Source organism: Glycine max, chromosome 8 (genome assembly GCF_000004515.6).
Source record: "Glycine max cultivar Williams 82 chromosome 8, Glycine_max_v4.0, whole genome shotgun sequence".
In the NCBI taxonomy this organism is placed as follows: domain Eukaryota; kingdom Viridiplantae; phylum Streptophyta; class Magnoliopsida; order Fabales; family Fabaceae; genus Glycine; species Glycine max.
The window spans coordinates 7,582,774-7,599,610 of NC_038244.2; the positions used below are offsets into that span (position 1 = coordinate 7,582,774).

Genomic DNA, 16,837 nt, shown 5'->3' on the forward strand with positions numbered 1-16,837 from the left:
GGTGATAGATATAGGATAACAAATATAGAGACGAAATAAAAATGGTTGAGCCAATCTTTGATGAACGTGTGTATTTGTTAAAGTATAATGAAGAAAATGTGTCCACAAGTTGAACCACCATATTATCTTCACTCGCCATTTTATAATTTGACGTTAGTCCCTTGAAGTCGTGGACTATGCATACACAACGTAAAACTTGTGCTAATTAAAGCCACAATCTGAACAGCTTGCGAGATATTTTCTTTTGCCTCTGATCATATTCTCAATGCACGGCTACTAGGTTTAATACAAATGGTCATTTATTCAAACACGCAAAAAAAATAAAATACAAATGTTCATGTTTTATATAAAGTTTTTATTCTTTTAGAAATATTTTTAGCCTTACCCTATTTTTAGTATAAAAAAAAATCATGTATGTTTAACATTATTAAAAGTAACTCTTAAATTGAATAAAAAGAAAATTTACATATAAGTTAGTATAATATGTGTTGGAGAACAAGTCTCTCATTAATTGGTGGATTAGAAACGAGATACAAAATAGGAGAGATTATTTTGAGAGGAACATATGACTTAGTTTACATTAAGCCATACCAAATCCTTATTAAAAAAATAAAGTAAGAGAAAACTTTTCTATTAAAAGTACTCCAAACTCTTAAATAAGTTATAATTTCACAATTACTTGGATTAAATCTAATATTATAAGTATTTTTAATAATATTTTTTTAATTAGAATTAACATATTATCTTAATTAATAACGTAAAATAGTAAAAACTAATACTGAAAACTGACAAATTATCAATAATCGATAATGTTAATTAAAACGTAATAACTCTTGTAAACACTTACTAGTATAATCTTCTCTTACTATACTACTAAAGTTGCTCCCTAAAAATCAAAGCAGAACACTGAATCAATATCTTAGACTGATACAACATTTTAAGAACATTGTTCCTGCTCCTGTCCCTGCCTCCCATTAATGTTGTCTGAAATCTCACCGCCAAATAACCATGATGCTACACTTGGCATCCATTTTCTACGTTCAACCAAAAACTTCTCCAATATCAATGCAACTCAATAACCAATAATCAGTGTCACTGAAACATGGAAGGCAAAACCAACCACCATAAAATAAACAAATGTATGATTAAAATTTATCCAATTAAACCCATGACCACCAAAGTCCAAGTCATGTCCCGGTCACAAGCAACGTGGCAGACTAACACACCCCTTCACTAAGCCCCAAAAAGTGTATATTTGGAAGCACTGTTCCCAACAGAAACCATATCTCTATGGATATCAAATTTTTCCACCCACGTGTTGACACATACCAAAGTTGGTCCTACAAGAAGGTTATTGCAAGGAAAGGGTCTGAAAGTAGGTTGCATTGCAATTAATATCAAAAGCTAGAGGCGGCACTAGCCAATAAAAATTTGATTTAACCTTCATGGATTAAGACCCTTGACTCAATTTTAGCCTAGTTAAGTTCTAACACTTAGGCTTAGTCAGTTAGTCCCCTTCTTATAAATTGAACCCATTTGTAGTTCATTCCCATCATCAACAATCAAACCAATTTCAGCACAACTTGAAAGAAATCCTAGTACTTTTCTATCTATTTAGCTTTCTGTTTGTTCCCAAAAAACACTTTCACAAAAATGGCAAATTCTCGCATTGCTAGGTTCTTCATGGAAGTAGCACCACCACAGTATGTTACTGTGATGAGGCACAGAACATCGAAGATGTTGGACACTATTACTGAAGATGAGAGGGAGATTAGTACCAATGATTCTGTCATGTTACCTCCTAAAACCAAATCAACAGTGGCAGTTGCAGCTTCTTCAGCTTCATCTGCTGCTTCTGTTACCAATGTTAAGGGGAGGCATTTTCTTAAGGAAGTTCATAGATCCCTTTCAATTTTGAATCAGTGAAGGCAAAGCTTGAGGCAGGGCAATGAAACAACATGCAACCTTGGACCTTGGTGGGGTTTTTTTTTTTTTTTTTTGAGTCATGTAAAGCTGCAAGCTAGTATCTTTTTGTTCATGTATTGTCCCTCTTGTTTAGGTAATTATTATATCCTTTCAATGGGTTTGATGAACAATAATAGTTTGGGACTTGGGAGTGTAAAGAGGCTCATGGATTGGGAATTCTTGCACCTTGAATTTTGTTGTACAGGTTCATATTTTTCTATCGAATAAACTTAAAACTGTTTTTTATTTTGTCATGAGTTTTTCTTATTGATAAATATTAATTATCATTATTATTAATTTTTATTAGCAGAAAAGATTTAAACTTCTCCTTTTATTCTTCCTTAATTAATAGATTAATCTTGGTAAAATGCTCTAGTATCTTTGGTAAGAACAAAAAGTAAATGACATGGTCAAATTCAAATCTTGTACCTAGTGGTTAATTAATTCAATATGTTTGGTCAACTTTTTTTCCTCTCCAAATTTTAGCCACCAACTTTTAACATTCTTGTTTCTAGAAGTATTTTCAAGCATTTAAAAAATGAAAATTGATACATTTTTGTTGAAAATCTCAGATTTAATTTACATGCACCCCGCTGCCAAGTTAAATAAATAAATTACTTTTTTCAGTTCCCACTAATTGATTTATAGAATGACTAGGAGTAGCGGTAAGAAGAAACAGAAGAAAAGAAAATCTATTAAATTAGTCGGTTTTTAAATGATTAAATAATTAAGAGTGATATTTAATAGATGTATATATGAATTCTTGATAGGTTATGAGTTAGCAAAATCATTACTCCAAATAAGAATAAGATTTCATTGGAATGGATTTAGATTTCTTTAGGTTAACGTGAAACATGTCATTTGGATAATTTGAACCGTTCGATTATTCATATGAACTAGATTTTGACACGTGTGAATAATATTTATTTTCAATGAAATTTTTGTTTCCATATATAATAGGAACCAACCTAGCTTCTTAAAATTAAGAAAGGTAACTCATAGTAACTCATAATCACAGATCAAAATTGTGCAAATCGATGAAATACCTTACAAAGTTGGTATAAAAAACTATCAGCCGAAAGCAAAGAATTATAATGTTGATCCTCTTTCATGCATGCAATCTTTCTGGATTTTAGTTAACGGTAAAAACTACAAAAATCCATAAATAAAATATACCGAACATTTCATTCACAAAATCTTCTTATATTTTTTTAGAGCATATTCTGCAAAACTAATCATAAATTCTTTCTAACAAATCATATTTTTTTATGCATAAAACTCGACATAGATCTTATTTTTAAAAAATCAGATCTAATAATATTTAAACTAATAATTTATTAATATATATATATATATATATATATATTTTGATATTCATAATTATTTTCTAAATATTTATATGCATAATTACTCAGGTATACTATCAATATATTTATAAAAACTGTCCAACATTTTGTCACATCTAATAATTTGTTTTTCACTTTTTTCTTATAAAAAATTCTCAGCCTGATTTTTTTTAAATTTGTGTAACAACACGGACCCATTCCTAGTTTGAAATAATTTCTTTCTAGAAATACAATAAAAAATACATTATGAACATTGAGTAGATTGTAAATACTTTTTTTTTTTTTTTATAGAAAATTTATCCCTTAAATTTAGAATCAGAAGATATAGATATTTAGATATTAGAATTAGGGATTTGGGTCCTCTCCATTTTACTTTAAACAGGAGAGGAGAGGTTCTGTTAATATATGTGAGCCGTTCATAATATATAAAATTTAATCCACGGCTTCCCTGAACGCGTGCCACCACGATTAACGTGGGAGTAGCGTTGCCGCCGCTGCACGGTCCTATGTTCAATAATTTATAGAATAGGGTTTAGGGTTTATTAACATCTCAAGAACCCTTCTTACACAGAACAAAACTCTCCCAGCTAAAGCAAAGATGCAAAATCGTAAGCGAAAATACATATTCGACGCCCAACCTCGAGAAACTCCTAAACGGCACCGTTTGGAACGTCACAGTCCCTGGAACAACCTTAATCTTATACTCTGCATCCAAGACAAACACCATGATCTCTCCAGGTTATTTTCTGTTTTCTAATCAAATGAATTGCTTTGAACAATGTGTGTGAAAAAGCAGTTACAATTTGGTTAAAATCTAGTAATCTTTGAACAGTGTTTTGATCTCTCCTTGTAAGCTATTCAAATGGATACTGAGATAAATTTTATTCTTCTTCCATGTGTGAAAATGCAGCAAGGTCAATCAAGCCTTCAATTTTGTGCAGTCCTATAATGGTGAGGATCGTAAAACCATAGAACTGCCAAGACTACTGTGTTATCTTAATGATTGGATATTGACATTGCTATTCCCTCCAAATGGGAAGAAAAACTGGGGCGATGGACAGACACCGCCGCAGTTTGAGGGAATTGATGCATATATGGATCTTCGTTGTTGGGAGATATTCAAGTTCTGTTTGCAGGAGTCTTTGAAGTTCCACGTCTCTTTGAGTATTCCCCGGAACCTCCTACAAACGGTTCAGTTCGTTGCCAGAAATGTTCTGTCACTGCTAGAGGATTCCTCTATCAGTTCAGGAGAACTTTTTATATCTGATGAAAGGTATAAACTGTGTGATACCACTCTTGACTGTGTTTCATTGGTTTTCTCGTCTCATGGTGGGTTGTCAAATAAAAACTTGGACTTGTGGGTTGAAACAGCCAGGGTGTTGCTTGAACTTGTGCTTAAAATGTATAGCAATAAACTTGATGGCAGCGACGTGGGTGCTTATGCACTACGCTTTCTGTGGTCGGTGCTTCAGCCATTCTCTAAGTTGAGGGTCCATCTAGCTAAGAAAGGATTTCATAACTTTGTGGATAAACTTCTTGAGCCACTGTTGCATTTATCAGGAGAGTTGCATCTTCAGGTTAATGAAAGTAATCCCATTTGGGCGTCGAGATTAATGGAGGCGGTGGAAGAAGTTCTTTCTCATGGACTGTTTCATCACATGCATATTCCTGAGTTTTTAAGCTTGCATGTTTCAGAAAACGATGATGCTTCATGTGATGATAAGTCAAATGACTCAAAGGCAACTATTAAGAGTTATACTAGACATTTATTTGATGTACTGAACAAAATTATAGCTAAGAAGAATGATATGGCAATGGGTAGCTTAGGCTTGTTATTTCACTTGTATGTTAATTCAGCAAGAAAATTCAAACTGGATGAAGGGCACCAGACAGTGGAGAATATAGATGGTTCAAGGCAACCAGTGCCAGGAAAACACTGTAGCTCAAATAATATTTCTGCAGACCTTCAAAACTCACTTTTCAATTTTTTTGTACTGATTATGGAACCCCTTTTGCTGAAGATTAATGCCTATATTCAAGTTGAAGTAGATGCTAATCCCCTGTTGTTGGATTTTCATGCTTTACTCAAGTCTATTGGTAAATTACTTGCTAGTTTTATGCAAGACAAAGTTTATGTGAGAACCGAGGACACATCTGGAGGAGCTTGTCTTAATTTCTTGAAGAAAATATTTAATACACTGATGACTAGTTTCACTAGTGTACTTCACTTCTCCAACTATGATACAACCAACAGGACGGAGATATCTAGTACTTTGCCTGCTAACGAGATTCTAGTTGCTATGGGATATCTTTTGCAAATTGAATATGAGGTTATTGGAGAAGACTTGGTAAATCTGTGGCTTCTCATGTTGTCATGCTCTGCCATCAATTGCAATTTGGTGAATGTTCCTGACCAATGCCCATTACCTTCCACTATACCTGCCCTGGGATGCCAAACAATTTATCTCTACAGTCAACTTCGCCAGGTTCGTATCAAAATTCTGATTACTGTTTATTTATACTGTATTTTTATCCCATATCCCAGACTGCAGTAAGTGTTATGTTTTAGAGGTTTTGCATGGGTTCTGCCTTGTTGGTGGTTTTATTACTTCATGTCCTAGTCACTTGGTGTAATTCTAGGTATGATTGTTTGGCAAAGGAGAGGGGAATGATATTTTGGGTGAGGGGAAATATTTTTAAAATTGTTATATTCTTGGTTTTGATTCAGCTTATGTTGTATTTACATGTTTGAAATGATGTAGGTGGAAATTGCTATTTTAGCATTGTGCAAAGCAATAAGGCTTGTTATATCTCACGAGGGTAATACTGAGGGTTCTTCCAGGTTCTTGGTATTTCTGTCGAATGAATTTCATTCTGAAGCAGTTGAAAGGCTGTTATCTTCAGAGAAGTTCATCAATGCCATTTATAAAGCTGTTGAATCTATTCCCGAAGGGCAAGTATGTGGTTGTATTAGACAAATAACAGAAGATATTTCAGAATCTCTCAGGTGGATGAAAGATTTCTGTCCATTGGTTGATGGCAAGAAATTGCAAATTTTTAATCTGCAAGGGGAACTGCTGGGTAGAGGGCTGTCTAGACTGTATTGTTTAGTTCTTGGTTCGGTTATTATCACCAACAGCAACCGCAATCTTCTTGGGGTTGCTGTAAATGAACTTATGGCATTAGTGCGTCCCTACTTGAGTATTCTAGTTGGGCAACAACCAGATACAATCTGCAAGTTCTTTTCTTCTGTCATAGGAGAAACTGTTGATCAGGTGGTTAGAAAGGGAAAAGTTTTAAAGAAATTTGGTAGGTCCAGTCAATGGGTCCTTGTGTTCTTCTTTCAGTTGTTTGTGTCCTGTCAAAGCTTATATAGGCAAGCAAGCCTTAGGCCTCCTGATATGCCAAAGATGTCTGCAGAGGTGGAGGATTACACAACATATTCTGCCTCTGAGTTGATGGAGAGGATTGATGAGATAGACTTTGGTTATTTTTCTTGGATTGTTCAACCCTCTTCTTCCCTCCTTGTTGTTATGCAATTTATTTCTGACATATATCTTAAACTTGGCTCAGATGATTTTTCCCCTTTGATCTATATATTTCAGTCTATGGCTCTTCGAAGGCTTGTTTACTTGAATAAGCAGATTAAATTGTTCAAGTATTTAAAAAAGAAACATTATTTGCAAAAGAAGTCTTATAGATCTCAAATCAAGACACTGAAAGAAGAGGCGGCTGGCCTTACTAATTTTATTTTGGAGTATTTATCGTGTGTGTATCAATCCCCAATCTTTGTTTCTGATTATGTAACTTGTGAAGATGTAGTTTCTGTGGTCACTCAAAGCATCCAAGACCACATAAAAGAAAGATGCAACCAATGGGATTGGGATCTAGGAGTGTATGCTGCTAACAAAAAATCATTGCCAACACTCATTTGGTCAAAGCTTTGCAAAAATGTTAATATTTGGAGCAACCATGCTTCAAAGAAGCAATTGAAAACATTCTTCTCACATTTACTCCATGCTTACCTTCACAGTGTAACAAGTAGTTTTCAAGAGCCAGGTGTGCAAGAAATTGACAAGTGTAAGCTGCTCAAGATGGTCACTTTGTCACAAATATCATCAGAACTTCTGAATGATTCCCTTTTTTACGAACAAAAAGTAAGACCCTCCCTTGGTTATACACAATTCATTTTTACCCCTCACACACAAACACACATAATAATAGAGTTGCATATTAATCTTTGCCAGTGTTTTTTTTAGCTTATTTCAGTTTTCTGTAGAAATCTTTAATTTGTTTTTTATTTAATGCTCGGGTGTGATATTTTGAGCAAGAAAAGGTTAATTCATTTCATACTGTTGTTTCAGTTTGTTTACAGGAGTCTGGCCTCGATGTTTTGCCATGCTTTAGAGAAATCTGTGCTCCCATTATTTAGTAACATTCCATGTACTGATGTCAATCTTCAGTCATTGCCTAATTGGCCAGAGTTTTTAAGTTCCCTTGACAACTCAGCAATGCTTGTTGATAAAAATAAAGAAATTCTGGTCGATTCTTCTGCAGTGGAAAGTTCAACCACTCATTCATGTGACAAACTTCCTGCAGATATCAGCAGAAAAGACAAGACTTTCCCTGTCACTGACAAAATTTTTAGAGATTGCCACCATTTGCTTGATCTCTTATGTCGGATGCAAGATAAAAATGCGAGATCATTTTCACATCTTCTGACTTGTATTTTCAACCTTGAACGGTACACTCATCTCTCTGTTGGATACTACTTTATGGTTTTTTGTCTGTTTGCAGATAAAAAAGAACTTATATTATAGAGAAGATAAACATTTCAACTAATGCTGACCTAGGGTATTCATAAAAGACACAAACTAAAGGGAAACAGAGTGTCAAAGAGCTCAAAAGTGTAAAAATGCAAGAAAAGAAATGGAAGATTTTATTTCTTGATTGAAAATGAACAATACCAGGAAAAAAATCTATCCTCGAAATGGTTTCCCCTCTTATAACTTAGTACTTGTTCTATTCCCCATTGCTAACAATTCAGAATGTGTTTTGCCCCTCACATCCTTCTATTTATTTTTCTAAATAACCCTTTATAACTAGCTAACTTACTAACTACTCTAGCTATTCCAAACAAATATTACCTTCCCTTCTGTCCCAATTCCAAACACAACCCTATGCCTTAATAATTGGCATACATGCGGTCTTGAGAGTCTTTTCACTTTGATCTGTTGCTTATATTCTAATAGCACTTCAAAACTAGACTTGTTACTGTTTCCAAATAATTTTACTTTGGCAATAAGAGCCTAGAGGACATTAAACCAGTGCAGCTATATGATATAGAATTTAGGTAGGAAAGAGAAAGGAACAGAACGAGAAAAAAAAGAGGGGAAGAGAGAAGAATAACAGAGAGGATAGAGAGGGAAGAGAAACAGAGTCCTGGGAAATTGTGCACTGCACTTATTGATTAACATTTAGACTTAGTTTGTCTAAAATTCAACCCTACTTTATTTATAGGCAGCTTACTCTATCCATCTAACAACTGACTAACTAACTAACTAATATTCTTTTCCTATTTATATTTATGCAAGACTATTTGTTTATATTTTTTTTTATTAGTCACTATTTGCTTATATATTCAAAAGCAAGAAAGTAATTGGACGAAAGTATAAAATCATCTCTCTTTGCATTGAAATTTTCAAATTTGTTTGATACATTCCTTGACCTTTTTTTTGGTTACACATTCCTTTATCCTTGCTGAAGAAAAAGAAATTCAAATAGTTGTGAACCCATGATAAAATGTCTTGGACACATTCTTTAGTTGTTTACTGCAAAGATTTGTTTGAAGCATAATTTGTGAAACAAAATGATTCATTCTCAAGTTTTCGCCTACTTAAACTTTGCAGGCTTCTTGTTGGTGCCTTGCTGTATTTTCAGAGTACAATGCACTGGGATTATTTTTTTGAGTATTTAAGATTATTTGTCTCTTGTCGGAAGACATTATGGCATATATTAATTGGATTTTATGATAAGGCAAACACTATCCCATTCTCGCCAAACTCGATTATTTCTGGAAGTTCGCTACCTGTATTGTGGCTTTCAAAGTCATTATCTGTAGTTGTTGGGATTAAAGAGGCACACTCAACCAAAAATATTATTCTCTGTAAATCTATGATGTTTTCCTTAATGCATTACACATCAAATGTCTTGTTCGGCATAGGAAAATATCAAATTGTTCACGCTTTTTCCATTAGTAAAGAAGCTGAGATGCCTTGTGAAGAGATCTCTAATCATAAGATTAGCCATGAGGAGAATCATTTGCTTCCATGTTCTCAGGACTCCCCCAAGCTTGAGGCATTGAAATGTTTAACCTTTATGGCTGAGAATTTGAGAGAGCAGATACAGAGCTTGCTTGTTTCTGTTCACAATACCCCTTGCAATGTCAATGTGGGATTTGGTCTTACTTATGAAAGCATTAATAGATTGTCCTCTTCAGCTTGTTGCTTTAGTAGACTTTTGTGGGGCCTACTCACATCTTCCACGGGCCAAACAGATGCTAAAGATAGTGATGAAAAAGAAAAAGTGTTGATGTGGAAAAGTGAGCATGCCTCTGAACTGGACAGTTGTATATCTTCTCTTGTGGAACTTACCAATGTTTTTGTAAACAAATTGCTTATCGAGAGTAATCAACTTTCCAAAAGTTCACACAATACACAACATTTTGAAGATCCAGCCGTGAAGTTATCCTTGTCAAGTACCAATTATTTGTCATCTAAAAGTTTAGTTTCTAAGGCTAATGCCTTAGTTGGTACACAAAATGAATCTACAGCTGCAGCTAGTTGCTTTACTTCATCAGCTGTTGATAATGTCTCCAAAAGTGTCAGTAATCATGGGAGAATGTTGAATCCAAATGGTGAAAACTCTGTTGCCAGGGTTTTGGCCAGGGTGGAATCCACTGAGCTACAGGGTTTGAATAAGCCTTTGTTGCAAAGCTTGGTAAAAGGTGATCACCCTGAAATAGCTTTTTTGCTGAGACAATTGTTAATTGTTTTCTCATCTCTTTTGAGGTTAAATTTGCTGAAAGATGATGGTTTCTTACCTTCTAGTTTTGTACCTACTTTCATTGAAATTTCACAAGTCCTGTTATTAGAATTTACAGAGATGGTTGTGGTCCCACAATATTCTGCTTTGCTTTTGTTAGATGGTGCTTGCAACTATTTGAGAGAATTAGCGGGTTATTTTCCTTTCACTGATCCTACCTCCTCTAGAAAAGTTTACACAAAATTGATACAGATTCACATGAGGGCAATAGGCAAGACCATTTCGTTGCAAGGAAAAAGGGCAACACTAACCTTTCATGAAAGACAGTCAAGTACCAAGTCACTTCATAAAGGATCAGTTGAAGCTTATTCTTTTACTGAATTGCACTGCTTTTCCTTGGATGAATTTAAAATTGGGCTGCGCAATTCATTCAAAGCATATATAGAGAGGCCATCTGAATTGCATCTTTTGTCTACTATACAGGCCATTGAGAGATCTCTAGTTGGTATTCATGAAGGATGTACTGTGATTTATGATATAACAACAAGTAAAGATGGGGGGGGAATTTCATCATTTGTAACAGCTGGCATTGAATGCTTTGTCATGATTCTTGAATTTGTTTCAGGTAATAAGAACATCTGCTGAGAGCACATATCATGGCAATTTTGAACTAACATTTCATTTCATCAGTATTTAAAATCTGCAAATTACATCTTTTCTTTTGTATCCTTTTAGTCGTACTTAAAGTCAGTACATCATTATTATATTCTGATTCACTTCCAGTATTTTGGAAATTGCAATAAATATTAACTAAAAAAGTTGTTACAGTTTTATTAGTTTTTATTCAGAAAAAACTCTACACACTTTTGCTTATGACATTCATTTGTGGGATAATGGGTAACATGCTTTGTCCTTATGTTGCTTTCAAAAACAAAGCTGAGAGACTCAGGCCCTTCATAAATTAACTTGACTTGTAATTTTGTCATAAATACTCACTGATATGTAACGTTATCTTGACATTATTTTTTGGGAATCATAACATTGTCTGTTACTCCATATTATGCTGGCCACATTTCCTATGTGATAATCCTTAAGCAAACCTAAATTGACAAGTACTTGGATTATCAAATTGAGACTGATTACATTTGATTGTTCGCTACTATTCTATCAACATATTACATGTTTGATCAAATCAATGCAAAATGTTGAATAGGACAATGCATACGTATTATAATTATTCAATGACGACTTTCTTCTCCTTTTTAAGGTCGGAAAGGCTTGAAGATGATTAAAAGACACTGTCAGAGTTTTGTAGCTTCTGTTTTCAACATTATTGTACATTTACAGAGTCTGCCTATTTTTTATGATAACTTGGCATCTGGAAAAGTTGCCAGTACCCCTGATCCTGGGTCAGCCATTCTCTTGGGTGTTGAAGTACTGGTTACAGTTTCAAGAAAACATACTCTATTCCCAATGGATGTGTGGCATGTGGGTCACTTGTTACATATCCCTGCAGCACTCTTTCAGAACTTCTATCAGCTTAGAGTTACTAAAGCTTCTGGTCCATCAGAAACATTGATGATTTCAGATGAGCATATTTGTGATCAAGTAAAGAGAGTGGATTTCTGTCACGTAGATCACCAGTTCTTAGTTAACCTATTTGAAGTGTGTTGTGAACTATTGTATACCACTATTATGCATCGTCCAAGGTATGCTTTGTTTTTTTATCTTTCAAGTCACTGAACAAAGTACAACTTCCCATATTATTAAATGGCTAGAGATGACAAATTTGCTATGGAATATATATTTAAGGCTTAAATATCTTTTTAGTCCTTGCAATTTAGCGTTTTTTTGCTTTTCATCCTTGCAAAATATTTTTTTTTTATTTTATTCCTTGCAAATTATGTTTGTTTTGTTTTTCTTCCTTAAACTGATTTAGATAGAACTTTGAATAAGTGAAAAAAGCACTATCTAAACCACTTAAAGGATGAAAAACCAAACAAATATAATTTGCAAGGACGAAAAACAAAAAAAAACACTAAGTTGCAGGGACTATAAAGGCATTTAAACATATATTTTATGTATTTTGATAGCTTCTATGTGCAATTTAATACCTTTTTATTATGATCCTGACAATTAGATGTTCCTATGCCTGATCTCTCACCACATTTTGTGCATTCTGCTTGTTTTACAATCTTCCCAGTGAGTGCAAACAGTGTGTTGCTCATCTTGAAGCTTCTGTTGCTGTTCTTCTTAATTGCTTGGAGAAAGTTTTAGATGATGAATCAATGATGAATAAAGTTTTCTTTTCTTCAGAAGAGGGAGTTGCATGTGCTTCTTCTCTTCGAAGAATTTATGAAGAGGTTTGTGACATCCATATAAGTCTGTCTATACCTTCCAACTCTAAACATGAAGACATAATTAGCATTTCCTGTACAGCATATTAGTAATTTTCTTCCTCTAAATTACACTTGCCCTGCCTTTTGAAAGTCATTTTTTTATGCATAAATTGCTTTTACATCCTGCTTTCTGTTGATATTAATATTGACGAAGGACAGAGGTAGCAAGATTTCAGGGGGTCAAATTTGATTTTTGTCCATATATATGATAAAATTCTTGGGAGAACTACACAAAAGTTAGCCACTGTAGTTGCAGAGCCCGAAGCCTTATAAACCACATACCAGAAGAGTCCCATACTTCCCAAGTCGGACTAAGTCCCATTTGCAATTGGGATCTTAACATGAATTTTGTATACTTTAGTCTATTTTAATTTTAAAAAGTTTGAATTTGATCATGTAATTGTTAAGGACATTTTGCTGCCTTTTGTAGAAGATGTAGTGAGTAGATTGATTGCTTGTGATAAAATTCAAGAAATTAAACTTTTTTTGGTTGAAGAAAAAAAAATACGGCCTTAATTTAACAAATCATATCTTTATCTTTATTTCTTACTTTTGAAAGCTTATCCTTTTTAATTTCCTTTTGCTTATCCAGTTTGTTTTTATAATCATGATGCAGATAAACAAGCAAAAACATATCTTTGGTCGTCAATGTTCTCTGTTTTTATCCAATTACATATGGGTTTATTCAGGATATGGTGATCCCAAGAGAAGTGGCATCAGAAGAAGGTTATATACAACTCTCATTGTTTACTCATTTCTTTTTCTGTCAAAGTTTACCAGTTGTAAGATTACATTTCCATCACACTGCAGAGTCCCCTTTTCTGTTTCTGACTTTCATTAAGCTTTGGTCAATTCATCTATATAAAGCCTCTCTTGCTCATATTTTGAACCGAATAATAACTAGAAAATATCAATAGAGATAAAATTTGGTAGGATGAGCAGACTTCTTCAGAAAAGTGTTGCCAGTGATCATAACCATTAACAAATAATTATATTAATTATTGCATCATTATTTGCAGAGAAGTGGATGAATCTCTAAGACCGGGTGTCGATGCTTTAATAGATGCTTGCTCACGTGATGATATTCAATATCTTCATACTGTATTTGGGGGTAAGTAATCTTGACTCTATAGATTTTACAAAAGTAATTAAAGGAAGAATCTAACTTAAGTTTCCTTTTTGTAGAAGGACCTTGCAGAAATATCCTGTTAAGTCTTGTGGGTGATCGCAAACTTACCGAATTTAAAGGAAAAGTTTGATCTTGAAATTCTGTTGGTGGTAATTTTTTGTGCAATCATTTTATTTCCCTGTAGAACCTGCAACAGAGATTGATAATGAGAATGTCGACTAATATTCATAGAAAGCAATTACTGCTCCCGTGGAAAACTTTGTTTATGCAAATTCTATATGTTATGAAATCAGATCTTCGGCAGCTTCCATTCTTAGTGGAACTTCTTTTTTAGATGCCTACTTCATATTTAAGAACTTGTATCTTTGTCATGGGTACCTTAATGGTAGTGAGATGTATTCATTTTTCAGGAACAGTAAATACCATTTGCATTCGGTTTGTAGTACAGTACAACATTAGCAATATTCAGATGAAAGCAAAAACTATCATATACCTACTTATTCAATGAGGAGAGATAAATGCAAAGGCTCTAGTGTTTGTTCTTTCGTTGAGTACCTGTTTAAGTTTTTATTTCAATTTGGAGTAACATTATCTTTTTGGCTTAACTAAATTTTTAGTCTTTGGACTGTTAAATTTTGGATAACAAAACTTTGACTACTCAAAGTTCTTAACTATTTTTTTTATTACGGTTTTAGTCTCTTTGGTCTATTTACATCATTAAATGATGATGTGTCATTAGTTTTATTATTAAGTTATTAAATTTTCTTATTGTTCGTTAGGGATTAAAAACTGTCAAAATATTTTAAAATAATTTAGATAATAATAAAATATAATTCTTTCACAACTCTTTATCTCTCTCTTTATTGTCTTGCTCACTCCAAATCTAGATCAGAGGGCCTTCTTTCCCTCCTCTCCACCATAGAACCAAATCTGAGAAACCCTTCCACCAAGTAGTGCCACCATCACGAACCTAGCCTTTATCGACCCACACCACATTATTGAACCTCCCTCCTAGGCCAACACATTCAGATCCATGCTCCTCGGCCCACACCTCGCACTTTCGTCCTATTCACCACTTTCACGGGATCTTGGACAATAGATTTGAACCTAGAGCAAAGACACAAAGATGAAAAAGTTCTTTCAGAACAAGTTTTGCATAATGTCAAGTCTACAAGGAGAGAGCATTCAACACAAAGTTTAAAACATTTACTATTTGTTTAGAGAGAATCAAAATGTATATTTTTACCAGCTGATGTTTTAGACCAGAAAACTCCTTGATACCTATTTTCAGATCACCAAAACAATTCAGCAATTTGCAGAGATGATGTGTTGATTCTACAGATCTTGTAAAAACTATGCATTTTTCTTTTCCTAGGGATTTCAAAAGGGTAACCAAATACAAGGGTTTGACCTTTCTTTCACAGATCTATAAAACAATAAAATTATAAATAGCATAGCACCGAGGAACTTTTTTGGTAGAAACTATAAAATTTCAAATTAATAAAGAATTAAATAAAACTAGCTAGCTATATAATAGCATGACAAATTTACGGTGAAAAAGGCTCAAAATCATATCCCAATCACACCATCTGTAAATTAAAAGAAACAAAAAACCCTATGCAATGTCATATACCAGTTTGAAACATTCCAAATATTCTAGGAGCCGATAACGCATTTTTCCAGCACTCAGGAATAAAGGGTGATGCAAATTAAGTTAAGCAAGTCTTCCTGGGTCCAGAGTTAATATAACAGATAAAACTATCTTTGCAAGCCTAAACTGGGTCAATTTAAGCACAGTAGGTAACCAGGACTGGTAGTCCTCGCGTAGCAATCGATCTGCTTCGTCAACCACGAGATAACGAAGATGCTTCAACGACAACTTGTTAACATGGTCCATTAGCCTTCCAGGGGTCGCTACCAATATGTTGACCTTGCTTTGGAACCACAAAGGAGACAAAAAACCAGGATCTGGACCGTCGTCTTCTCCAGGTAGATAAATGAGGCTAGAAAGCTCGTGGCGAAGCGAAGATTGACCAGCAGCCAAGCCAATGTGGAGACCCAGCGATGATGCAAGGGCATCGAAGACGCGCTTAACCTGCAAAGCAAGGTCACGAGTGGGAACTACAACCAAAGCAAAGAGGCGGTCACTGGTGTTGGTGGACAAGTTTTGAACGATGGGAAGAGCATAAGCCAAGGTTTTGCCACTTTCGGTGGGCGAGTTTATGCAAAGGTCTCGCTCAAAGTCATCTGATCCAACCGTTTCTTGCCAAAGTGCGACTTGAACCGAGAATAGCTTCGAGATTCCCATGTTCTCCTCCAGTACCGACTGTAACCTAGTTGTGAAGTGAAATTAATCAATTTGAGATGAGATAGCGAAATTGAAATTGAAATTAATGGGTGGAGGAGTACCTGCGTTCCATCAAAGGAACACTACAGACGGGGAGTTCTTGACAGCGAGTGATGTCGACAGGGTGATGCATCCATGGCAGAATCGCCACACTTGGCTGCTCCATTCTTTCCAAAAACCCTAAACCCTTTCGTTTAGCAACTAACCAACAATTACCAAATCTTTTATTTGATGTTGGGCCGCACATAAATCATCTCTTTTTTTTATACTTGTCAATGTTAATTTCTACCAATAATAATAATAATAATTCTTATTATGCATCTCAGATGATTATTACTAGAGAAAAAGAGTTATGCAATGTATGTGTTAAAATATTGGTTTATTTTTAAAATAATTATTTTAAAATCATTCAAATGATAATAATTAATTAAATGATAATGTAAAACTTTACATTATTATTATTATGAATAATGCATGGATATAGCTTCATTTACTGTCATATATTTATTAAAATCTAGAGTAAATAATTAATAATATATTAAAAATTTAAAATAATATAGAAAATTTACTTCCACAAATTATAAAATATGAATTTAATACTCGTCAT

At 34.1% G+C, this 16,837-nt stretch overlaps 2 protein-coding genes across 3 annotated transcripts; one reads left to right on the forward strand and one right to left on the reverse strand.

The window, feature by feature from the left end:
* Positions 1 to 3,727: 3,727 nt before the first annotated feature.
* LOC100802682 (uncharacterized) lies at positions 3,728 to 14,117 on the forward strand. The gene is made up of 10 exons (XM_003532655.5): positions 3,728 to 4,049; positions 4,222 to 5,797; positions 6,074 to 7,468; positions 7,676 to 8,055; positions 9,221 to 10,980; positions 11,623 to 12,064; positions 12,559 to 12,718; positions 13,371 to 13,480; positions 13,774 to 13,865; positions 13,940 to 14,117. Exons 1-10 carry the CDS (start codon positions 3,910 to 3,912, stop codon positions 14,011 to 14,013), a joined length of 6,129 nt encoding a protein of 2,042 aa, XP_003532703.2. The 5' UTR covers positions 3,728 to 3,909; the 3' UTR covers positions 14,014 to 14,117.
* Positions 14,118 to 14,557: 440 nt separating this feature from the next.
* On the reverse strand, positions 14,558 to 16,459 carry LOC100803202 (DEAD-box ATP-dependent RNA helicase 1). Of its 2 annotated transcripts, none has more exons than XR_005892534.1 (3): positions 16,293 to 16,459; positions 15,517 to 16,216; positions 14,558 to 14,990 (listed from the first exon to the last, which is right to left on the reverse strand). XR_005892534.1 is itself a non-coding variant. In XM_006585028.4 (3 exons), the coding sequence occupies exons 1-3, from the start codon at positions 16,394 to 16,396 to the stop codon at positions 14,909 to 14,911; spliced, it is 714 nt and encodes a 237-aa protein (XP_006585091.2). In that variant the 5' UTR covers positions 16,397 to 16,459; the 3' UTR covers positions 14,558 to 14,908. The 2 variants fall into 2 exon arrangements, 1 of the variants encoding a protein (XP_006585091.2); XM_006585028.4 differs by having other exon boundaries at positions 15,689 to 16,216.
* Between the last annotated feature and the right edge of the window lie 378 nt (positions 16,460 to 16,837).